Genomic DNA, 24,285 nt, shown 5'->3' with positions numbered 1-24,285 from the left:
TTTAGGGTTAGCCAGTAGCTGGAGCAGGGAGCAGCGGAGGTTTGTCCCATGGGAAGCTCGGTTGCAATGGAGAGGACTTGACCACGGACCTCTGTCCTTCCCTTCTTCCCATGTCTTGCCTTTTTAGCATCTGTGTACTCACAAGGGTGTACAGAGTCATTTCTGAGAGCAAGGATTGTAACTGCGGCAGCAACCTTGTGCAAGGTGTGCAAAGGCAGGCTCCTTAAACACTACCCCCCACCCAGGCAAGGGATTATTATAACATGGCCCCAGGAGCCTTGAGTAGGTTGCTAGCGTACTCTGCAGTTCCAATATTGCTTTGCTCTGTGATCTCTTTGAGATAGTATTTATACTTGGATGAGGCCAGGGAAATATTTATTAGTTACAGACTGTTGCACAAAATAATACCATTAAATCTAATGTTCTCATCTTCTTTCAAAGGCATTGTTCATGTACAAAGTATATTTGTTTTACAGTCAATAAAACTATTGTATCATATAGAAAAGAGGCTTTTCTTTGGTGTTAAAGGCAGAAGTAGCGGGGACATACATACGCGTGGCTATAACAATCAAAACAGCCAAAGAAAATGCAAGCCTAAGACATGTGCTGCACTGAGGAGAGCCTTTGAGAACACACCTGTAGGGCCAGACTCTGCCTTTCAGGGGTGGGAAGGAGGAGGATGCTTGCCTGCAATTATTTATAAGACAGCCTGAGATTCTCAGAGGAAGGGACCAAATGCCAGTAAGTAAAGGGCATGTTCTTCCTATTTTCTGAATACAACTCTCCCCCATGCTGGGAGCTTGCCCGGCAAGTTGGGTCTGGTGGAATTTGAAAATTATTGAGCTAGAGAAAGCTCTTGCAAAGAAACAGTGGCAGGACAGCAGGGTCCTCCCAGAGACTCCCTTTGTTACCTGGAGCCTGTTGGCAACATGCTGAGAAATCATAGATATCCCAGACATTAACGGCTGGAAGGGACCTCACAAGACCACCGATCCCAGCCCCAGTACTGAGACCTTTCCCATTGCACCCACCCGGCAGCATCCGCCTGGCTGTCTCGAAAGATCCTGGGATCAGTATCCACACGCACTTCCCCCTGCTTTCATCACAGGCAACCCATCCCCATCCCCTTCGCCTGCTTCATCAGTGCAAGGAGCATGGGGAGAAGGGTGCACTGGATCTATCTGTTTTCACTGGGAGACTAAACTCTCCCTTTGCCCCCTCACGCTCCAGCCTCTCCGTCTGAGTCCAGACCACCTAGCAAAGCGTGAGTTGTTTTAAAAAGAGGTCATTTACCTTGGGCTAAGAGTTGGGAACGATTTCCCCGGGGCAGTCTAACTAACGGGGGTTGCGTGGAACTGGGCAGCCCCCCAGGCGTGCACAGATGCTCCAAGTTTTGCAGGGCTCCGATCCAGCTGCAGAAGCTTTGCTTGTGGTTTTGCTAATATTGTATAACCGTTACAGATGCCGGGTGAGAAAGGGAAACAATTTCAGTGGTCTCACAGGTGCGATTTAGCATTTTCAGAGCAGAAGTCACCCTTGTGACTGCTCCTGACTTGGGTTACCCTCTGCACTAGACGCCGACGCCACCGCTCACAGTTTGGGGGCAGTATTCGTGTGGGAATACAAAAAACCCCGAGAGCATGACAGCGCATTGCAACGAAGGCTGAGTTCTGCAGAGGGAAAGCATTGCAGCACCCAAGAGGGATCCTGGCAGTGGCTAAATCTCTAGAGCATTTTCACCCTTATTTGCAGGTAGGGGAGGACGGGGGCAGTGAGGATGGCACGTGCATCCCTGTAGAAGCACTGGCAACTAAAAAAATCCTCAGGGGATCATTGAAAGGATTCAGCCTGGTTGCCCGAAAGGAGATCAGGCAGGGATAGGAAAACTCCAAGATTTGGTTGGGAGCCAAATTGTTTGGGACCGGTGGTAGGAAAATATCCTGGCAGAGAGATGCTCTGGGCATACGTCTGTAGTTCAGACTGCATCATGCGCAATTTGCTGAATTGCTTCTGCTGAGATGAGCTGGCTGACGGCGCTGCCAACTTAGACTCCATGGATACACTGCAGAGCTAAGATGGAGGAGGTTGCTATGGGTTTGCCTAAATGACTGTGAAGCTGCAGAGTTTCAAATGGTTGAATAAAGCCACCCAGTTGCTTACAGAAGTCAGGAATTTGAACCCACAGAAACCTGTATCCCAAGCACAGGAAAATGTGGGCAAGGGAGTTTCGCTGGGTATTGATCTGTGGAGGCACTTGTGTGGGGTAGCAACAGCAGAAAGCCAGAGAGGCAGGGAGGGAAGGCAGCAAAAACTTTAAGGACAAAGATACAGCCACTGGAGATACGGCCTCTGAGAGTGCTTTAGGGCCGAGTGCCGTCTGGAAGAGGCTTGGAGCTGTGAGCAAAGAAACTGTGTCCTGTTCCCTGGCTCCTCACAAATTCGGGGAAATCAGACAGCCACATCCTTTGCAAATAATTAGGAGTCTAATGGCAGAATCTGATTCCACCTCCAGGTTCTCCTCCAAACCTGGACAAATACCCCAAATACTTGACTCACCACTCAAGCCAAAAGTGGAAATGCATGGCACTCAACTCAACCGTTAGCATGGCACTATGCATGTGCGTGTGTGCGTGTGCATGCATGCACACATGTGTGTGCTCACATCTGGGACCAGACTACTGGAAGAAAAGACACTGTCCTGAAAGATGACGTGCCAGACAGGTGCAAGCTTGGCTTCCTCACTGAAACTATTCACCGTATCATGGGCAGGTGCCTGGACCTCACGGCCTGACCGTGCACTGAGCAGCACAATGCCGCGGCCAAGGTAATGCCCTACAAATTGGCTTGTCACGGACAGCTGGCCAACGCTACTGACCATCACCGCAAACACAGGCTGTCACTGGTGCCGGAAGATGATGAAACCAAAACACGCTGGGACGGGACAACCATCACGGAGCAAACCTTGGCGCACAAACCACCACACCCAGGTGAGGAGCTATCAAATACTAACTGGAAAAAGAAAGTCAATAGGGATTTATTATTGACTCTCTCTCCCAATGCAAGAAGGAGGGGTCATAACATTAAATATTAAGAAAAACTTTCTCTTTAGGAGGGCAGTAAAACACTGGAGCAGGCTCCCCAGAGAGGTGGTGCAGTCTCCATCCTTGGAGGTGTTTCAGACCCGGGTAGACAAAGCCCTGGCTGGGATGATGGAGCTGGGGCAGGTCCTGCTTGCAGCAGGGGGGTGGACTAGATGCGACTCCCGAGCTCCCTTCCCACCTGCATTTTCTATATTTCTATTCTATGACCTAAGGGCTGACCGAGTAGATGGCAATTCTTATATTCAGACACCGTGTTTGTGGATAAGATGACTAGTCATGGATGTTGCTATCCCAGCCCGTCAGAAAATGGCAGAGCGCTACAGCTGGAAGGGAGCTCAGGAGGTCACATCCAATTCAAGGCAGGATAGACCCTGTCTCAACCACCCTGGACAAGTGCTTGTTTAACCTGCTCTTAACAGCTCCAAACTGGCAGGGCCTGGAAGGGGCTGATCCTGCCTGAGGCGGGGCGGGGGGTTGGACTAGATGAGGCTCATGATGCTCTCTAGGGAATCCATCCCAGGGCTGAACCACCCTGAGAGCCAGAGAAAAGCTAAGACGATGCCCGAAGCTGGCCACGGCTGTAGAGAAAGTGCTCCGGCTCCTTGAGAAGGAGACCGCGATACCAGGATTGCCCTGCACCATGAAGTTACACGGTCGCCCCATTCAAACCACTTCTTCTTCCGTCTGGTAGATGTGGAAACGGAGCAGCAACTCCAGTTTGACAGGGAGGTGGCTGAGCCAGACAAGGAGCAGCAGAGAGGATGGCTGGGATACCTCCTTCACCCCACCCAGCTCTTCCTTCTCAGGGGATCCTCTCCCCGGGAGCCAGCAGGCGCCCATCAGCCATCGTGGGCCCTGCCATGTTCCGGATCAGAAGCTGCCAATCCGCGGGCCACGTACCAGGCAACCTGAGAGTGGTACGCATTAACAAGATTTATTATAATTATTTCAGAATAAAAACTTGCTGGTGGCACTTAAGGTTGAACTGAAACAACTGCCGGTGGTACACAAGGCTGGATTGTTTTAAATGGGTGGTGCTCAGTCTGCCCGAGTTTGGGAACCCCCGTCCAGAGGTGCCCTCGGAGGCTGGTGGCAAAAGCGCAGCAATGGCACCGTGCCCTTTTGAACGCCCCCTTGCTGAAACCACACCTGCCCTTGCCAAGCCACTCCCCAGTAGCACTCGCTTCATAGATTTCCTTGTGTAGCCTGGCTTCACCTGGGCTGTCACAGCCTCCCTTGGGAAGGGGACTGGGAGGCAGGGGTGCTCCCCAGTGGTCCCCGGGGACCTGGCATTGCTGCAGCCTTGCATCTCTGGGGGAAGAGCCGGGGGGCTCAGGGCCAGTGGGGTAGAGGCAGGGGCAGGGGTAGATGCTGCAGGGGTAGATGCTGCAGGGGCAGGAGTAGAGGATGCAGGGGTAGATGCTGCAGGGGTAGATGCAGGGGTAGATGTAGGGGTAGAGGATGCAGGGGTAGATGCTGCAGGGGTACATGATGGAGGGGCAGGGGTAGATGCAGGGGCAGGGGCAGAGGATGCAGGGGTAGATGCAGGAGTAGATGCTGCAAGGGCAGATGCTGCAGGGGCAGGGGCAGAGGATGCAGGGGTAGATGCTGCAGGGGCAGGAGTAGAGGATGCAGGGGTAGATGCTGCAGGGGTAGATGCAGGGGTAGATGTAGGAGTAGAGGATGCAGGGGTAGATGCTGCAGGGGTACATGATGGAGGGGCAGGGGTAGATGCAGGGGCAGGGGCAGAGGATGCAGGGGTAGATGCAGGAGTAGATGCTGCAAGGGCAGATGCTGCAGGGGCAGGGGCAGAGGATGCAGGGGTAGATGCTGCAGGGGCAGGGGCAGAGGATGCAGGGGTAGATGCAGGAGTAGATGCTGCAAGGGCAGATGCTGCAGGGGCAGGGGCAGAGGATGCAGGGGTAGATGCTGCAGGGGCAGGGGCAGAGGATGCAGGGGTAGATGCAGGAGTAGATGCTGCAAGGGCAGATGCTGCAGGGGCAGGGGCAGATGCTGCAAGGGCAGATGCTGCAGGGGCAGGGGCAGAGGATGCAGGGGCAGATGCTGCAGGGGCAGGGGCAGAGGATGCAGGGGCAGAGGATGCAGGGGCAGGGGCAGAGGATGCAGGGGTAGATGCTGCAAGGGCAGATGCTGCAGGGGCAGGGGCAGATGCTGCAAGGGTAGATGCTGCAGGGGCGGGGCAGAGGATGCAGGGGCAGATGCAGGGGCGGGGCAGGGGCAGGTGCGGCAGGGCCGGTGGCCGGGCGCAGCGGAGAGCCGGGGAAGTGCACTTGCTGCAGCCATTTCCTCTCTTTGTGTGACACACGGAGGCGCTCACACGCGCGCACACGCATCCGCAGCGGCGGCGGCGCCGGCGGCGGCGGCCGCAGCATCCCCCCGCCCCCCCCCCCCCACCCCCGGCGCGGCGCGGCGCGGCGGCCCCGGCGCAGGTAAGGGCTCGGCCGGCGGGGCGCGGGGCGCGGGACGCGGGGCCCGGGGCCCGGGGCCCGGCCGGGACGAGCGCAGCGGCAGGGGCCGCGGCGGCCGCCTGTGCCCCGGGCGCTGTCAGCCAGGCCGGGCCCGGGGCAGGTGCCGGGCCGGGGCGGAGGCCCGGGGCAGCCTCGCCGCGCTCCCTCAGGCCCTCAGGCGGGAAGCGGAGAGGAGCGGCGCGGGTGGGCAGAGCTGTCAGACGCGGCCCCCCCTGCCGCGCAAGCACCGGCTCAGGCACCCCCGCACAGCGCGGGGCGGTAGTTACCCGCGGGGCCGCATTCACAGCACGGGCGCACCTGACAGACTGGCTAAGCCGGGTGGTGGGGGGGGGGGTCGCCCGGAGGCAGGCAGGGGGCAGGGCCGGCGGCACCCGAGAGGCTGACGAGCCGGGCTGGAGCCGGAGTGCTGCGTCGCGGATCTCCGCGCGGCGGCAGGGCCAGGCTCAAGCGCTGCGCGCAGGGCAGGAGGGTGCCGCGCTTGTAGGAGCCCCGATCGCAAGCCCCCTCCCCTGCACGCAGCCCCGGGAGTGCGAGGTGACCGCCCGGGCTGCCGGGCCTGTTTCACGTGAGTCGAGGTGGACAGACGGGGCCTGGAGATCCAGCCTGAACGTTTCCTTCTCCCCCGGCTCCGGCTCTTCCTCCTGCTTTCAGCCATCTATAGGGACACCTTTTGTGCCCCCTCCCTCTGCCCCGGCACGCCGTAGTATGGAGACAGATGAATTTATTCTTCTCATCTATTCACACGGATGAATTTGTTCTTCTGACTCTTCAGCAGGGGAAGGCGGTTTCACAGAAACATGATGGTTGTGAAGCTAGATCCACACTGATTTATGGTCACGCTGAAGCCCTCTCTGCTGCAGACAGTGCAGCTCAAGCCTGGCGGTCATCCAGCCCAATGCTGGAAGCCCAGCACCGCGTCTGGGCCTAGGGACCATCCCACTGCTGCCTTCCCCCTTCAGGGTGTCGGGGGTCACCTCCGTGGGCAGGGCTCGAGCACGGGCAGCCAGCCAGCGATAACCCCCCAGTTCTCTGCACCCGGCTTCCACGTACTGTGCCTCTGGGCACAAATCTGGAAGGAGAGACACAGAACCTGTAGAAAACCAGCATCCTTTGAAAGCCTGTGGTGCATCTCCATAAGATGTAAGAAATATATAAGACATAAAAAACAAGCGGCGGTGTGGATGTCCTTGGCACAGGCCACAAAGTGGGGCATCCTTTAAGAGCCAGGCCGTGGCCATAAACAAGCCCATCTCTCCTCATCACAGCTGCTGGCCCCTGTGCCAGGCTTTCTGCCCGCTTCCCCATGGTGCTGCTGCCCTGTCTGTGATACCACAGGCGGCTGGGCTGGAGTGCCCTGCTCAGTCAAATCTCCCCTCTGCAGCTTTTAGAGCCGTTTTGGCATGGGCAGGGGTCTCTTTGGCTGGACCAAAGCAAGCTGACTAGTGCAGACAGCCTGAATCACTTTCTAGCTCTTGTCCATGCTGCTTCTGGACTAGCCAGTGGCTGGCTGGAGGGCTGCTGCAGACGTGGTTATGTGCATCGGTTATGTGCAGCCCTATGTGCGACGCGTTGGTTATGTGCAGCCCTATGTATGATGCACCGGTTATGTGCAGCCCTGCTCTGGATCTGAAATTCCTTTTCAGCTCTGCTGCCCTGGAAAACTAAAGGCCTCATTGTAGATCTGACTCAGGGAAGGAGCTAAAAGGGTCCCAAGACCTTATGTGGCAAATATTTCAAGGCTGTCTTAAGCTTCAGGTATGAAATTAGAGAACCTAGACTTGATCACCCAAGTTCAAATCCCCCTGGCGTTTGTTCAGTCCTTTCTCTTGAGGAAAACAGATTGGGTTGCACGTGGGCTGTTCTGCAGAGGCTTTTGGATGAGGCCTTGTGTGTGTCTGCCCTGCACAGACACTGATGTTCCCAAATTGTGGCCCTCTTTGAAAAAGCAATCAGGGCTCATGATAGAGGTGATATCTTTTATTAGACCAACAAGATTTTTGGGGGGGAAAAAAAAAATATATATATATATACACATATATACACGTATATATGTATGTGTGTGTGTGTGTATATGTATATATATGTGTGTATATATCTATATATATATAATGCCCTCTTTGAAAGCATCTATCTTGGTGTCCTTAGCTTGAGTTTGCTGTTTCTCCCAGGCTGGGTATTCCCCGCTGGCTCCCTTTTGGCAGTGGTCCATTAGTGATGGGATTTACTATCATTGTCCCTGTAGAGCCAAGATGTTTCATCCCCATTGCAGCCCTATAAGGAAGAGAGAGTTGCTACCTCGAGCTTGCAAGCTATGTGTAAGACTAGAGAGAAGTGGTGGGTATAACATACAGGTGTGGGGAGCACAAGGTTGTTGTGATCATCTAGAGAAGCAGCCGTCAGAGCTCACCATCCCTCTGGGCCTTGTGCCGCAGCAGAAGAAAGCTGAAAGAGGGGTTTGAAAGTGGACAGTGGTGGCTTAGTGGATTTTTGTGAGGAGCTGCTCCATGGATATAGCCAAAGGAGCTTTGAGGACCTTTGGGAAGGACCATGCCTTGCTTGCACCATACAGTAGAGTCAGCTATGTGCCGGGTGAGCATGATGCTAGCTGGTCACGGCATTTCTCTGGCCCATTTCTGAGTGAAGAAAATTGTGACACGATAAATACTGCAAGCGCTAGTTCAACAAAATTGTCTGCGACAGATAGAGCAGGATATATTTCCGGCCTGAATAATAAAGCTCCTCCTTGCTGCACATATACTAACGAAGTGCACAGGCCCCGTATTCAAGCATCCTGGCTCCGCTCCACCCATTGGAGGCAGTGTGTGTGTGCGTGTGCTGATTATACACTCAGCAATTTGTAGCTGCTGTTGCAACCATGCTTTTCAGGCCTGACAACACAGGAAGCATCTCCGTGCACCACAAATAGAGCACAGACCGTTAGTAATCTCCTCTTTTGAAGGCTGAATGCAGCTGACCCCGCACACAAGGCACAGATGGTTGTCGCTGGTTAATACTCAGTGTGGACCTTTTGGTCGCTGACCCAGTAACCCCACCTCAGTATCCCCGAACAGAGAAGCTCTCGCCTTCCTCTGTTTCGGGCGTCAGAAGTGATGGCATTAATTGACAGATGCTCATCTCCCAGCAGCAGATGAGCTTGCCATTCAGCTATGAAGCTACTATTTAGGAACCTTGCATCAAAAGAGCAGGGAGGGGAGATTTGTTTTGCACAGGGGTCACTTCCTAATTCTCCTCCTGCATGGGCATCTGTCATTATGGCATGGGGGGGCATCTTCCCCTAATGCATGGGGGATTCATGTGCAAAGTTCTGCAAAGTGAGAGAAAACAGGGCACGGCCCTCTGGTCTCACCATTTTCACAGCAGCCATGTGAGAGCTCCCCAGAGTGCAGCCCCATATGAAGGAGGAAAGAAGAGACCCTTCCTCCAGTAAAATGGATACGAAAAAAGAAAATCCAAGAGGTTTCTAACTTTTCATGTGCCAAAAGCGGTCCAGACTCGAGGGTAGTAAAATAAAAGCCAATTCAGCAGCAGCCATCCCAACACCTGGTTTAAAGCACGGTGTCATTAGACAACCAATTCTGCGCTGGAGCTGAGCATGGGTCTCTTGAGCAACCCTCCTGAAGACTCTGCTGCTTCTCAGTTACCGACTGGTTATTGTGATTGAAGTCGATCCCTTTTTGACACACCGCCTGCTAAGAGCAACGGCTGCTTATCAGCAACATTTTCCTGGGAAATAGTTTCCCCGAGGTGTCATCAGTCACCCTATAACACATCCGTGCCCTGGTGCTGCGGCTAATGGAGATGGACTACATTTATAGTCCAGGACTGAAATGAGGAAAGGTCCTGGCCCATCTCCTTTTTGCTATGAGCTTCCCCCTTCATTAGGCCTCAAGGTGCTTTGCAACTAGCCCTCAGACTCCATGTCTCCAGCAACACGCAAGAAGGTTTTAATTAAAACTGTCTTAATCAAGTCTGCAGGGCCCTTGCCTTTTCCTTCTTTGAACTTCTCCTTCAAGGCCATCTAGGCCACAAAACACCTGACCGGGGCTAAGCAACGAGCAGCCTGTCATGCTGCTGATTGCAAGACTATAAACTACCTCTTTGCGGTCATACACATATATTTCCGTCTCTTGACCTGTACTTTATTTCCATCTCTCGACCTGTACTTAGACAGTGGCAGGATGCCTTTTCCTTACAGGTGTACCCAGTGCCTGGCTGAAGGAAGGTATTGGGGGCTGTAGTGCTATTCCAATGCAAATCATCAGTAACAACTGTGATTGCACCCACTGATCTGCTCAGATCTTTATCTGTAACCAGGTCATTAGGGGCCGTGGTTGCTGGCAACCCCGCCAGCAACGTGCAGATACAGTGAGGCCTGTTTGTATTTTTTATGTCTTCCTCAGAAAGTTTCAGTGTTCGCAAGCTTAGGAGTGAGGGCTTGCTCAGAAACCCTTCGGGCAAGAGGGGAGATATAAATTTAAAAAGCAGAGGGGCCTTGGGGATCCAAAAGCATCATGGTGTGTCATTAAGGGAGTGTTAGTTCATAGAGTCATAGACCATGAGAGCTGGAAGGGACCTCAGGGGGTCACCTCTAGTCCATCCCCCTGCTCCAAGTAGGACCAGCCCCAACTCCATCATCCCAGCCAAGGCTTTGTCGAGTTGGGCCTTGAAAACCTCCAAGGATGGAGACTGCACACCCTCTCTGGGTGACCTGTTCCAGTGCTTCACCACCCTCCTAAAGAGAAAGTATTTCCTAATATCCAACCTCAGCTTCCCTTGCCGCAACTGGAGCCCACTGCTCCTTGTCCTGTCGTCTGCCCCCACTGAGACCAGCCCAGCTCCATCCTCTTTGCAGCCCCCCTGCAGGGAGTTGAAGGCTGCTATTCAGTCCCCCTCGGTCTTCTCTTCTGCACACTGAATCAGCCCAGTTCCCTCAGCCTCTCCTCACCCGCCATGTGCTCCAGCCCCCAGAACATTTTCATTGCCCTTGGCTGGACTCTCTCCAACTTCTCCACACCCTTTCTGTAGTGGGGGGCGCACAGCTGGACACAGGACTCCAGATGTGGCCTCCCCAGTGCTGAACAGAATTCACAGAAGTTTGGGGAATAATTCACCAACGGGCTTTTTTGGAAGTCTGTAAGCCACGATTGGATATAGGCCTTTTGGGGGAAAAAAAGCCTGCTAAAACTGGGTTGGTGATAACTGAACCTGAAGTAGGGTTTATCTGGATGGAAGTCAGCACCCTAAGTACAAACTACATGGTTAGAATGGCCTGAAAATCTACACCCCGCTCATCCAGCTTATTTTAGCCCTGGTCAGGTGTTTTGTGGCCTAGATGGCCTTGAAGGAGAAGTTCAAAGAACTGCATCCCATCTCTGACCATAACCAGAGCCAAAAGCTTCTGAGGAAGGCAGGGGACCCTTGCTGTTGGCAGATTGTCATTAACAATGGTTTTGCCTTTACCCCAAACAGAGTTTGGCTCATAGACTGAGAAATAGCCCCAATGTGAAGAGGAGCATGGGCTCCTTGGCTGTGCAGGATGTAAAGGTGCAAAGGGATGATGCAGGATGCACCTCCCTTTGTCTTCCTATTGTCTGAGGGTAACACAGGGGGATGCGAGAGCTCAGAAGAATGAGTGAAAGGAGTGGAGAATAGCATTGGGAGAGTGATTTTGAGGCACGCAGGCCAGCGGACGAAGCTGCCAGGGGAAGGTACCACTGTGGGAATGGCAGAAGAGGCAGTGCTCAATAGCACGGGCTGGGGAAAGAGGAAGCAGCTTCTGACTGGGGCGTGTCAGGATGTAAAGGTGGTTTTGACAGTTGCTATAATTTGTAACAGGAAGCAAAAGGGGCTGGAGAATGAGTTAGAGATGTCAGAGAGTGGGCTGGGGGGATGGTTTCTTTTTCAGCACGTGCATTGTCTCCTGTAGCTTCGTTTTAAAAGCACTAGGCCTGACGCGTCCACACCTTGTCATTTGTAGGTGTGCTTACTGCAGTTCTTTGTGTGTTAAGCAGGCAGGGATGCTATCACAAGGCAGAGCCCTTGTTTCGGTGCCACCAAGTTGCCTTCCCACACATCCCACACACTGAGAGATGCCCAGCTGCCATGTTTTGGAGCACATTTTCCTCTGCCCATCCAAGATCCCATACATCCTTCAGCACCCTTCATGCCAAAAACAAATGATCCTGGGAGGCAATTGCTTAACATAATTTGTTCGAAAATGCAGTGCGTGCAAACGCAAACCCAACGCACCAAAATAAACCAGTTTAATTTTTTTAACCCTTGTTAAATTAATGAGGATTAAACGCCATGGTGTGTACAAGTGCCCTATGTGTCTGAAAAATGCCTCGAGGGGAATCTTGCCGGGTTGTCAGTGGAACGTGAGCTTCTGTTGTGATGCTGTGGTCAGAAGAGCTGATGTGAGTGGACAGGGATAGAGAGGCTGTATTACCTTTTTCTCTGGCACCGTCCACACTTCCAGAGAGATGCGGGTAAACTGGCAAGGGCTCAGAGAAGATCCGTAAGGATGATATCAGGCTTGGGAGCTCAATCTAGTCTGTTCAATAAAGAGAAGGTTAAGGAGGGACTTGATTGCAACCAAGATGGGAACAGAAATGTGATAACAGAGGCCTCTTTAGTATAAGAGGCAACTGATAGCTAGAGCCAGTGGCTGGGAGATGAAACAAAACTAATGCAGGTTAGATGTAAGATGCCGGTGAGGGGAATTAACTATTAGAGACGTGCTGGGGGAAGGGGGGATACTCCACGAGGGGAAATGTTTCAGTCAAGACTGGATGATTTCTCTCTAGGTCAGCTGCATCTATTGACCCTGAAACAGGAATTAATACAAAGAAGTCTCTGGCATGTTGGGACTCTTCTGTGAACTGATAAAGGAAAGATGAAGTGAAAAAGGGGGTTCCTTTCTCTGTTCCTCCCTAGCCTATCTGCACAGGGCATTCAGTAGAAAATTAAGCTCCGAAGAAAGGATCGCTTCCTTTTTGCAATATCTTCTTTGTGGTTCCTGGCTGACTAGCATTATCTCAGTCCATGTCACTGGTGTTGTCAGAAATACAGAGGTCTGCAGGAAGGTCGCAGATAGGATGTACGGCAGGGAAAAGGCCTTTTCAAAAAGCTGCTGTTTCTTGGCCAAAGACCCTTGCCATAACCCGCTAGTTGGACGGTGATGCTAAATTTTCTTTCCCAGAGAAGGGCTTTATTTTTGTCACAGTCTCTAGCTTTATTTAGTGCGTGGATGTGAGCGAGAGAAAGAGATGCTAAATACGGTCATTCGTTTGTAGTCCTCCTTTGACCGATCTGCAAAAGTACCTCTGCATTTTGGACAATCTGCTTTGCATGTCAGGTTAAACAAGAAGGGAGCTGGGTAAATGTGATGGGGTTTTCTCCTTCTTTCTGACTCTGCGTACTAAAATGCAGAGGGCAAGGAGGTTTGGAGAACTGCCACAAATGCCAGCTCTCATCTGTGTAGACTGGAGTGAGAAGGCAGGCTAAACAAGGATGCAGCAGGAGAAAGAGGCCATCAGTGGGTAGAAGCACAAGAGTCTTAGGGGGAATGTGATTAGTATGTAGAAATGCATCAAGAGGATTAAACAGCAAGGGGAGAAGAGATGCTTAAATTAAAGTACAAGGTTGGCCCAAGGACGAATGGGTATGACTGACCGTGCACAGGTTGGAAATCAGAGGAAAGTTGCCCCAAGGAGGAATGAGGACAAAAAGAAAACCTAACAAGAGTTAGAAATGGGGCTTTTTTCTAACAGGAGAAGAGATAGGGGAGCATGGGATTCAGAGAAGAGACGTAGCCATGGGAGGGCCAAGGGGGAGAAGAGGCTCCCTGTCCTGCTTTAACAGGAACATGTCCCCTCCTGGTTGGCACTGGAATTCATTACTCATCCAGACTGGCTGGTGGAAACCCTCTCGGTGAGTGCAGGGGAGCAGCAGGTTTCTGGCCATTAAAGCCTGTGGTTCCAGGGTCCAGTAGCATTTCCCACCCAGGGCCTCGGGCATGGACGGCCTGTCTGCTTAAAGGATTTTTGCACCAATGGTTTAAACTCCCATTGCAGATGTGCTGCACGGGTGCAGGAGGAGGCTTATCCCTACGTCTTTCTGCAGGGCACGAGGGCAGGCTGCAGTCGTGCAGCACATCTGCAGTGGGAGTTTGCTAGCTGAGTCCAGCTGTTGTGAGCCTTCCCTTTGGCAACGTGGTCTTTCACTTGGGCACGTGGTGGTCCCCGTGAACTTAGTCTGTGGCTGGGCTGCCTGCAGTGGAAGTCCACCAAGGACTTGGGATTAGCTGAGCCCTTTTCTCTGAGCTCCTTTACTGTGAGTCTTTGAGGCCAGCTGCTTTTCTCAAAGCCCATCCTCTCCCTTGGCTTCAGCACAGCGCCTTTGCAGACGGGACCATGACCACTCACGTCACGCTGGAGGATGCCTTGTCCAACGTGGACCTGCTGGAGGAGTTGCCCCTGCCTGACCAGCAGCCATGCATCGAACCACCCCCATCTTCCATTATGTACCAGGTACGCTCCCACTTCTCAGGAGGGAGGCGAGGGTTGTAATGGTGCCTTCCCAAGGTGTTTGGGACAAAGCCTGTGAATGGATGCAATTTTTAACCCCTTGAAAAGGGGAGGGAGATTTGCCTTTCCAGAGCATGCAGCAGCAAGGGTTATGTCTATATGCACTTGTAGCCGTATAAGATACCTGAATCACTTTGAGGAGATGCAGCGAAAGTGTCAGTGGTGTTGCTAGATCACGTGCATCGCTGTAGGAACGGGCAGATGTAATAGTTGCATCACAGCAGCTTTTCCTGGATTTTTTTTTGATTGCAGTATAACTGTTACCTCTTTCCACACCCTGTGTTGCAGGTGCCCAGGGTTTAGGCAAGCCTGTAGAGACCTAGCCCTGGGATTCCCAAGGGCTGTGTGCACTGCAGGCTAGCAAAAAGGATCTTCAGGTCTGAATAAGACCCAGCTCAGCGAGGGGTTAGAAGGAGCAAAAAGTGGGTATAGGTAGGAGATGGGAGAGGGCGACTGCAATAGGAAAAGATCATGACATTGCCTCAGCCTGTGCAGATCCTGTTGGTTCTTCCTTTTATGCGTGTGCTCATGTCTTGCAGCATCCACACAGGTAGATAGGACATACAGCAAATATAGCGTGTGCCCGCGTCCTCTATTCTGCTCTTCCTGCCTTCACGGTCAGTGGGCTCCCTGTGTTAATGTGTAAAGATGCCCACACAACATCGGTCTTGGTGTGCATGTTGGACGCTTAAATTACAGTATTTATTTCTCCACATCAACTGGGACCCCCCTTGCATGGTTTTATGGAGCCTTTAGTCATCAGCAATTGTGCTTGTCATCTTAATCAACACGGCTTTAATTGCTGACTGTCTGCTGTATCCCCAGGCTAATTTTGACACCAACTTTGAAGACCGAAACGCCTTTGTGACCGGCATCGCCAGGTACATCGAGCAGGCGACAGTGCACTCTAGCATGGTGAGTCTGTCTGCAAGGGCTGTCCTCAGGGGAGAGGGCACAGTCCCTGCATGCTGACTTGTAAGTCTTGCTAGCAGGTGTGGGCCGTTCACAGCAGAGCACTTGTGTGTTTCAGAATGAAATGCTGGAGGAAGGACACGAATATGCCGTGATGCTTTACACGTGGAGGAGCTGCTCCAGGGCCATACCCCAGGTAAGAAACAGTCCAGGACCTCTTCCCTGGAAAGAAACGTTGGAGCAGCCAGCTGGCTTTCCCTTCCAAATGCCTAGGACTTAGCTAGGGAAGACCCTGACGTGGAGAAGGAAGGCTGGAAAAAGGTTCCCGTTGCTTCTCCAAGCTAACCATCCACCAACCAGGGAAAGGAGGGGTGTCTGCTTCTAGGCGTAGCAAGAGAGACAGCTGCTTTAGCAGCTGCAAAGAGTTCTTCTGTTGCTGATAGCTGGCCTAGGGACACGTGCTCTGTATACATGAGCTCTGCTCCATGAACAGGGGTAGGACTCATTTCTGTCCATCCCTGCTAGAACTGAAGCCATGTTGTAGTTTGCATCCTACCGTACAAACAGCCGTTGCTTTCATAGATTCATAGCTATTAGGGTCGGAAGGGGCCTCAGTATGTCATTGATTCCGACCCCCTGCCTAGGCAGGAAAGAGCACTGGGGTCAGACGGGGATGAGATGTGGCTAATTTATTTTGAGGCTGAGATTTATCTCACCCCAGAAGTGATTTCATAGGATCCTAAGGTTGGAAGGACTTCAAGGATCATCTAGTCCAACCCCCAGCACAAATGCACGGTGCTGTATCCCCAGCCCATTGCATCCCATCCCAGACAGATGCCCCCACCCCCCCAGCATGTACTGGGGGAATTAGAGAAAAATTAGCAGAGTCTTTTCTAACTCACTTTGCCCCTATGGTTTCCTGACAAGCATGGCAGACAGATAACTCAAAAATATCTATGACCAAAATTGGCAAACTTGGCTTGTTTGGTGGCCTCCTTGGAGATCTCAACATCAAGTTATGTTTGAAGAGAAGCCCTTCAGTCGTTTGACTGTCAAATGTGGACAGAGTGGCAGTAAGTTGAGATTTCACAGCTGAGAGAAAGGAGGATATATTTTTAGTATGTGTTGTGAGAAGCAGGCTCCCGAAGCTGCTGGGAGGCAGTGACCCACCAGTGGTGGATAGCTGGTAGTGAGGCCATATGAGACAGGGGGAAGATGCAGTGTCTCGCGTGGTTCCTGCATGTACCACTTGGAGACAACCACCTCTAGGTTGGTATTGTGCAGGTCCTGAGCATGTCGCACAAAAAGAGACGGTAACTGAGTCCTGGCAAAGGCTGAAGGGATCAAAGTCAAGGCTGAAATACAGCAGGATTTAACCCAGTGGTTTGGGCATTCACTGGGACAAGGGAAGCCCAATTTCTGTTCCCTGTTCTCGGTGCTCTGACCCATTGGATGCCATCCCCAAGGGGCTATTGGCTCTCCTGGCATGGGTCTTTCCTTCTCTGCTTTTTTGTGACAAGCTTCCCACGTCTGGATTTTCCCAACATGGAACAGGGGCATTTTTGAAACCTCAAAAAAGTTTCCAGAGATGGGAAAACTACTCTCTACCCCACTGGGCTCAGCACCTGCATGTCCTGCACTGCTGCATTTCAGTACTAATCACTCCACACACCTTTTCCAGGAAAATTCTTCTTTCCCACCACTTACTATTTAGATGCATTTTGAACCCTATTTGCTGCAACAAACACTCCAGGCTGAGTTGTGAAGGGCCTGATCCTGGCAGCACTTACACACACCTCCCTTCTAGTGAGAAAGTTTTTCTTTATATCCAACCTCAACTTCCCTTGCTGCAGCTTGAGCCCATTGCTCCTTGTCCTGTCATCTGCCCCCACTGAGACCAGTCCAGCTCCATCCTCTTTGCAGCCCCCCTGCAGTGAGTTTTAACTCCCCCCCATAGGGTCAGAGCCAGCCTTGAAACCATTCCCTGTGGTGCCAAAAAAAATACCCCCAGGCTTAGTTGGCTAACATTGTGTTTTCTGTAACCTAGTTGTGGTCCCCTCCTCACCCCCATCCCTCTTATGTTAGTCCCTCACTCGGGTACTCTGTATTTCCCTCATGACTTTGGTTCATGAATCTTAACATCCCCTTAGTGCCAAAAACTTTGATCTTAGCCAAAAAAGGCCAAAATGCTAATGGGAACCTACCACAAGGATAGGCTAGTGCAGCCTCCCCACAGCCACATGCTGATGTCTGCACCTTTTTGATCTGCTGGAGAGGTCAAGATTCAGTTCCCCTTGGGTTCCTCTTTGCTGGCCCATGGGGCCCAGCTTTATGCTCCTGGCTGAATATTTGCTTATTCCCCATGAATTCCTGGGGCTGGTTTGCAGTTTCCTCTGTGATCGCTGCAACAGGCCTGCGGACAGTGTTGTGGTGGACAGCTTGACGGAGATCGATGGCACGAGGGAGCATGTGAAGAGCATGCAGGAAGGGATTTCATGTGCTTTGACGTCTCCCCTCCCCTTTGACAGCTACTCAGCCAAACACGCACTTCCCTTACAGGCATCTGTAGCAGGCACAGCACGTGATGGAGCAAACCCAGTGCCCCAGCTGCAGCAGAGGGGAGGGAGCCCAAGTGATGAAGAATAATTCATGTGACCATACAATTCAAATACTCAGGTCCCTATCCTCAGGGGATGTGCAGCAGGGGCATGGACAGCTTTAGAGCTGCTTTTGCATCCTCCCACGCAGAGGAGCCAGCTGGGGGTTAGGGACTGTCCCAGGCACACGACACAGAAGCTATGGAGCTGCTTTAAATTGTGCTATGTGGTAGCAGGGCCATGCAATTTGTGCCCTATTGGGGAGGCTGGGAGTGTCTGTAGCACAAGGGGATTCCTCCAAAAAGGAGCTTTGGAGTCTGGCTGCTGGTGGTGCGGAGGGACTGGAGGGCCTTGCCTTCAACTGTCCTGGGGTGAAGTGAGAGGCCAGTGAGCCCGGCATGAGATGAATTCAGAACAGGATGAAACTGGGCAGCGTCGGATTAGAGTAAACATGTCTAACACTTCCCAGCGTGTCTGCAAAAGGGCTACAGCGAGGCGGAGGAAACTGTGTTTGCCACTCCCCTTGTCCAGCTTTCCAGGAGCAAGGGAGTTATTAAGTTGATATATTTAAAAGAGAAAGCAAGATCCAACTGAGAAGGCAGGACACCCCCCAATGATGGGGGATGGGATGGGATGGCTGGGATGATGTAGTTGAGGCTGGTCCTGCTTGGAGCAGGGGGTTGGACTAGATGTGCCCCGAGGTCCCTTCCCACCCTCAGTCTAAGTAATCCCAGCATGGGCTTGATTTGCAGAGGGCTCCTCACAGCTGAAAGAAATTGGGCACTGGCAGCTACGTAGCATCATGGTGGTGAATTTTTGGGCAGCTCGATGGCATCATGACTTTTGATGTTGTGACAGCGAGTCAGGACTGACTTCATGTACGGGGTTCAGGGCAAATGTGGGGGGATTTTGTTTCTCAGCACAGTACCGGAGGCCACCCCCTATGTCTGTAATAATGGAGAGTATTGCATATCTGAGAGCTAGCCCATGTCCCTTCACTCTCAGTCTGGGCAGCAAGCTTGGGGTTATATCAACACTGGGCACATCTATGCATTTGTTAATGCACCATAGTCACTGCACATTTAGTTTAGTGTTTTCTTAACGAAGTAATAACTGAATGCACAGTAACTTCATTTACCGTGCAGTAGCACCAGCGCGTGGTTTTTTTGTGATGGTTACTGCACCATAGCCTTATAACACCACGCAGTAGCCGATTAGCATGGTTTTTGACCGCCACGCTACTGCACAGCATTATTAGGCTACTGCGTAGGAAGCATCTTGTGTAGATGCATCCGCTGTCCTCAGTCTCAGGCTAGCGGCCACCTTGGCACTTGGACCCTGGCATGAGCATGAGCAGAGGGTGGTGGCCAGTGCCCATCAAAGGGAAATGCCAGCCGGAGTGATGCCAATTTCTTGTTGCATGCCAGGTGAAATGCAATGAGCAGCCCAACCGGGTAGAGATCTATGAGAAGACGGTGGAAGTGCTGGAGCCAGAGGTCACCAAACTGATGAAGTTCATGTATTTCCAGGTAACTGGTGGAGCAGGGAGGTAGGAACCTATCTCATGAATGTTGCATGGTCTGTTTGATCTGGTTTCCTTCCCAGGCAGCCAAGGCAAAGCCTCTCTGGGTCCTCTGAGGGCAAAACCCTTTAGTTCTGCAGCTGGCAATGGAATATGTTCACAGCAAAGCCACATGACTTGCCTGGCTTCAGTTTTAACTGTATACTCAAAATCCAGACCCGGGACAGGAGACCTTTGAAGTTCCTCAAATCTAGCAGACTTCAGCCCTTAGAAAATATACAGACTGCACTATATGTGTTTTGTACCGCACGCAGTACGTCTGCCCTGCAATGCAATGTGCATACAGTACAATGTATTTACAGTGCAGTATATTTCTATGAAGGCAGCCACTGTACTGGCTTGGAGAGCCATAACCTTTGGTGGTTGGTTAGTGCTCTGTGTGGAGGATGAAACGACCATTATCCAGAAGCTGAAAGTCAGGTGCTGGATGAAATACAGAGGAGACGAGGTTTGTGTTAGAGGCAAGGATTTTGTCAGGTGGTATCTTGAATTAGACCAACTGCATAGTGAGATAGACAAGCCTTCAAATGCAAGACATTCCTCATTAGGAATTCATCAGGGATATTTGTGCTGGCATTTCTGCAGCAGAGGGGGATAATTAAGGCCAGTGCTCTTTGATGAAGGTAGGAAGTGTCTGATGCCCGATGCCACCCACCCTTCTCAGATGTGATCAAGTGAACATTTTTTGATAGACGTGGCTGACCATGTCCCTTCCCCCTACTCCCCAAATAAGAGTTGTTTGGACTTAGGGTATTTTTCAAGAAGTTTCTTCATCTGTCCAGGGGCAAAGCTAGGCATAGTTTAGATAGTCCTGCAAGATCCTCCAGAAGAGGTTGATAATGGAAGTGTTTGGAGGCAAACAGCCTTTCATGGCATGGTCCAGTATAAGTAAGGACACTAAGGCTTCGATTTAGCAGGTGCACCCCCTAGGGAATTATGCAATTATGTACCTGTGCAATTTTGTGCAAAAAGCGTATGACTGTGCATAATTGCATAATTTAACCCGGGTGGGCTCTGTGCCTCCACCTCCGCAGGGCTGGGAGCCCACGTGGAGGCCCCAAGTGCAGTGGTGCATGACCGCACAGCTGGTGAGTGGGGGGAAGCTCCTTTTTGCAGGGGGGTGGGTGGGCATGGGGTTTGTGGGTGGGCATGGGGGTGTGTGTGGGTAGGTGTCAGGCTTGGGGGTGGGCCACCCTGCATGGTGCACAGCCCCTGCCCCTGCTGGCAGGGTTGAAGGTGTGCATGATGTGCAGCAGCTGAGACTCAGTGCATAATTTTTAATTTTTCTCTGCATAATTTTTAATTTTTCTCTGCATAATTCCCTGCAGTGTAAGCAATGGTCAGACTTTTGGTCCCAAAGCGCTCACATGACAGCATGCTGGGTGCTGGCTGGGCAGAGGCCCTGGAGCAAAAGCAGTGGCTCACTTGAAGTGCACAAAGAGCCCTGGGCATTGGGGTCTGCTTTTAGCGTTGACTGCAGCCAGGTCTTTTCCTAGGGCGGGGAGGGGGCTATAACACCCCATTCTGGGCGGAGTGGAAGCAGTGTCCACAACCCGGGACCCCCCTGAAGTTATCCAACCCTAGAGGTTGTGGACCCCACATCCCCTTGCCGTTAGCTGCCTGCAGTGCAGCTGCACTACTATCTGCCTCCAAAACCAGATGCAGGGTTAAGCATATTTGTGCAGCACCAGACACAGCCTGGCACTGCAGGGAGATAGGGGTGAGGGTCTGCCAAGCTGGGACCAATTGGCCTCGCGAGGCCTCCTGCAAAATTCAGGGCAGTTGGTCACTTTAATGGGTCATAAGCCTGGAAAGGCAACAGCCCTGTCTCCCTTGAGCTGAGGAAAGGGGTCAGTGGGTGGCTGTTGATGGCCATTTGCCCTCTGGACCAACCAAGCAGCGGGAACAGATATTGCACCCAGGCATGCTGCACCTGTGGGTCACATAGTGCCACCCTGGCAAAGCGGGTGCCTGCTGAGCGCGGCCTTGCCCCGTTGCCTTTCAGCGCAAAGCCATCGAGCGGTTCTGCAGCGAGGTGAAGCGCCTGTGCCACGCGGAAAGGAGGAAGGACTTTGTGTCTGAGGCCTATCTGCTCACGCTGGGGAAGTTCATCAACATGTTCGCCGTGCTGGACGAGCTGAAGAACATGAAGTGTAGCGTCAAGAATGACCACTCTGCCTACAAAAGGTGCGGGGCAGTGGTGGGGACAGGGACGGTGGGCTCTGGTAGTGTTCTGGGGGGTGGACAAGAACATGCTGCAGCTGTTTCCTAGGGTAGGAGGGGGAAGGTAAGAAGCAGAGACTTGAAGGACTTGAGTTCAAGTCTGCTCTGCCACTGGTTCTCTGTGTGACCTTGGGCAGGTCACTCACCCTCTGTGGGCTTATGGTTCCCCATCAGTGAAAGGATAATAGCCCTGCCATGTCTCACGGGCTCACACAGCACAGGGCATGTGAGTAGCTGAAGCTCTTAGGACTGCCGGCAGGAGAGCTGGATCTTTTCATTCAGAGCTTGCAGGGACCAGAGGGCTGGTAAAGTGAATGGAAATGCAAGGAGTCAGCCTGTGGCTGGGTTATTTTTAACCTCACATACATTTTGGGCCTCTGAACTAAGCCCTGACTTCAAGCGAGGCAGCGGGAATGACACGAGGAGCTCTCCTTTGCAGGGCAGCCCAGTTTCTGCGGAAGATGGCCGATCCCCAGTCCATCCAGGAGTCCCAAAACCTCTCCATGTTCCTGGCGAACCACAACCGCATCACGCAGGCAAGTCCATTCCCCCGCGCACGCTTCTTTCTCCCAGCAAAGTTACAGGTCAGTGGCGCACACGCAAGGTCACCGTCACCTGTAGGACCAAGGAGCTGTGATTTCACAGCCGGAGCTCAGAGCCCCGCAGGGTTGGCGGCGGAGGTGGCCACAGGGCTGCGATGGTTATGGCCTTACCTCCCGGGGATGGGGCAGATGGGGGTCTCCGCCATATGGGGCGGCACGTGGACCCTGAAGGGAGCATGAAATATGCCCAGAGGAGCGCCGAGCTGCCAGCCCATAACTGGGGCTACAGGTGGAGAAAGCCTAGTCCCTGATTGTGAAGCTGTCCCAAGCCCCCTGACTCAGAAGGGGGGAGAGCCACGAGCCATTAAGCCGAACGCAGCAAGTCAGGTCTCGGCAGATGCTCCCAAGGTCCCCTCAGACGTTCCCGACCCCTTGCCCTTCCTCCCTGGGGTTCACATGGGGTGTCTCGGCGTTTCAGTGCTTGCATCAGCAGCTGGAAGTGATCCCGGGCTACGAGGAGCTGCTGGCGGATATTGTCAACATCTGCGTGGATTACTACGAAAACAAGATGTACCTGACCCCCAGCGAGAAGCACATGCTCCTGAAGGTATCCCACGTCCTGGCTCCTGGGGTGCTGTCTCTTGTCTGCTCCCACGACCTCCTGCCCAGCTGGACACAGCCCTGGGTCCCACAGACGTCCCGCACAAGCTTTCTGAAGCATTACCGTGTTCCCAGCCTGACCGGAGCAAAACTCGTTCTTTTCCTTGTCGTTTTTCCCTGTTCTTTCTGCATCCCATCCCTCCTTATCTTCCCTCTCTTATTCTCTACCATCACCTCTCTCCTTCTTGGCTCTCCCCCTGGCTAGCAGCTGGCCTGTGCAATGCTCCAGGGATGCGTCAGGAACCAGAACTCGTGGTAGAGGTGATATCTTTTATTGGACCAACTAGATTTTTGCAAAAAAAAAAAAATTCTTTAATTGCAATCTTTCCAGCACAAACACCCTTCTTCAGGCATAGGAGAAAAGATCCAGGGATGTGCTGCGCTATTTGGACAGCAGGTGGTGGTGCTCACAGACGAATGGCACTGCAGACAGGGATGCTTCTGTTTCCATATGCAAGCACTTAGAAACTGGGCTGTCCCTGGTAGCAGGTGGAGAGAAGTCGGAAGCAGCATCGTGTGCCAGAGCAAAACCCTGCATCTGACCCCCCTGCAGATTTCGCAGTCCTGCATGGTGCAGCTCGGGGTGGTCTCCAGCAGTGCTGCAACAGCTGGGAACCCTGCCACTGCCAACAGGCTGAAACATCCCTGGGGCAAAATTACAGATGTTCCCTAAAAGAAATGCAGAACTCTAGAAGTCTTGGTTCAGAGATGATACCTTTTATTAGAAGAAAATCTGCAGAAAAAGATTTTCTTTTTGGTGTGATTTCTCAGCTGGTTTCATAAACGTATCATCTCTGAACCAAGACTTCTAGTGTTTTGCATTTCTTTTTGTCTCAGACCAACACGGCTGCCAAATACATCTCTGACAGATGCTCCCTAATTCACTCTGGGAGGAAATGTTTCCTGCTTTTTGATGGCATTTTTGGCTGCCTAAACTGCCTTTTGAGGGGTGTTTTGGGAGGAGGGGAGATGCAAATTACCAAGGCAAATGTACTGTGTATTGACAAAAAATATTTGTATTGACAAAAGATATATCAGTATCTGTATGGACGACATATTTGTCAAAAATATAGAAATATTTTTAAAATTTATATGTATATATATTTATCAATATGTAAATATATATATGTGTGTGTAATATATCTATTGACAAAAGAGATCAGATTCACCCAAAGAACCTTGTCTTAACAAAAATGTAATTCCCCCATTGACCTTTCGGCTTAGCTGGAGCTGTGATACTGGAGCCAGAAGTGGCATCTTCACGTGCCAAATTCAAAGGCAACCTCTTCATGCCATTGCTGGACAATAACTCTTGCCTCTTCTGTGATCTGGTCCTCCCAGGTGATGGGGTTTGGTCTGTATCTGATGGATGGCAACGTCAGTAATATTTACAAACTGGATGCCAAGAAGAGAATCAACCTCAGCAAGATCGACAAGTTCTTCAAGGTCAGTGACCCGCGTGGGGTGGGCTTGGGATTATTGCAAACTGAAAAAGTTAGCAGAAATGTTTCTTTAAAGGCTGGCTTTCCACTGGCATGATGCCGTGAAATGACCATGGGGATACAGTGAC

At 52.0% G+C, this 24,285-nt stretch overlaps 1 protein-coding gene across 6 annotated transcripts in view; it reads left to right on the top strand.

Annotated features, from left to right (window-relative positions):
* The first annotated feature begins 5,466 nt into the window (after positions 1-5,466).
* Positions 5,467-24,285, top strand: part of CYFIP2 (cytoplasmic FMR1 interacting protein 2) — a 56,541-nt gene continuing 37,722 nt past the window's right edge. For all 6 annotated transcript variants that reach the window (XR_016444422.1, XM_090064493.1, XM_090064491.1 and 3 more), the window contains exons 1-9: positions 5,467-5,551; positions 14,002-14,142; positions 15,025-15,114; positions 15,230-15,307; positions 19,136-19,237; positions 21,296-21,477; positions 21,953-22,049; positions 22,534-22,662; positions 24,057-24,161. Coding sequence is in view for 5 of the 6 variants with exons in the window: in XM_090064493.1 (XP_089920619.1) it covers positions 14,026-14,142; positions 15,025-15,114; positions 15,230-15,307; positions 19,136-19,237; positions 21,296-21,477; positions 21,953-22,049; positions 22,534-22,662; positions 24,057-24,161 (900 nt within the window). In the remaining variant the exon portion in view is untranslated. The remainder of the gene's footprint in view (positions 5,552-14,001; positions 14,143-15,024; positions 15,115-15,229; positions 15,308-19,135; positions 19,238-21,295; positions 21,478-21,952; positions 22,050-22,533; positions 22,663-24,056; positions 24,162-24,285) is intronic.

The sequence above is a fragment of the Crocodylus siamensis genome, chromosome 10 (genome assembly GCF_052110815.1).
Source record: "Crocodylus siamensis isolate JL-2025a chromosome 10, ASM5211081v1, whole genome shotgun sequence".
Lineage (NCBI taxonomy): Eukaryota > Metazoa > Chordata > Crocodylia > Crocodylidae > Crocodylus > Crocodylus siamensis.
Note: the sequence above shows the minus strand (reverse complement) of the source record. Positions and strands in the feature narration are given on the sequence as shown.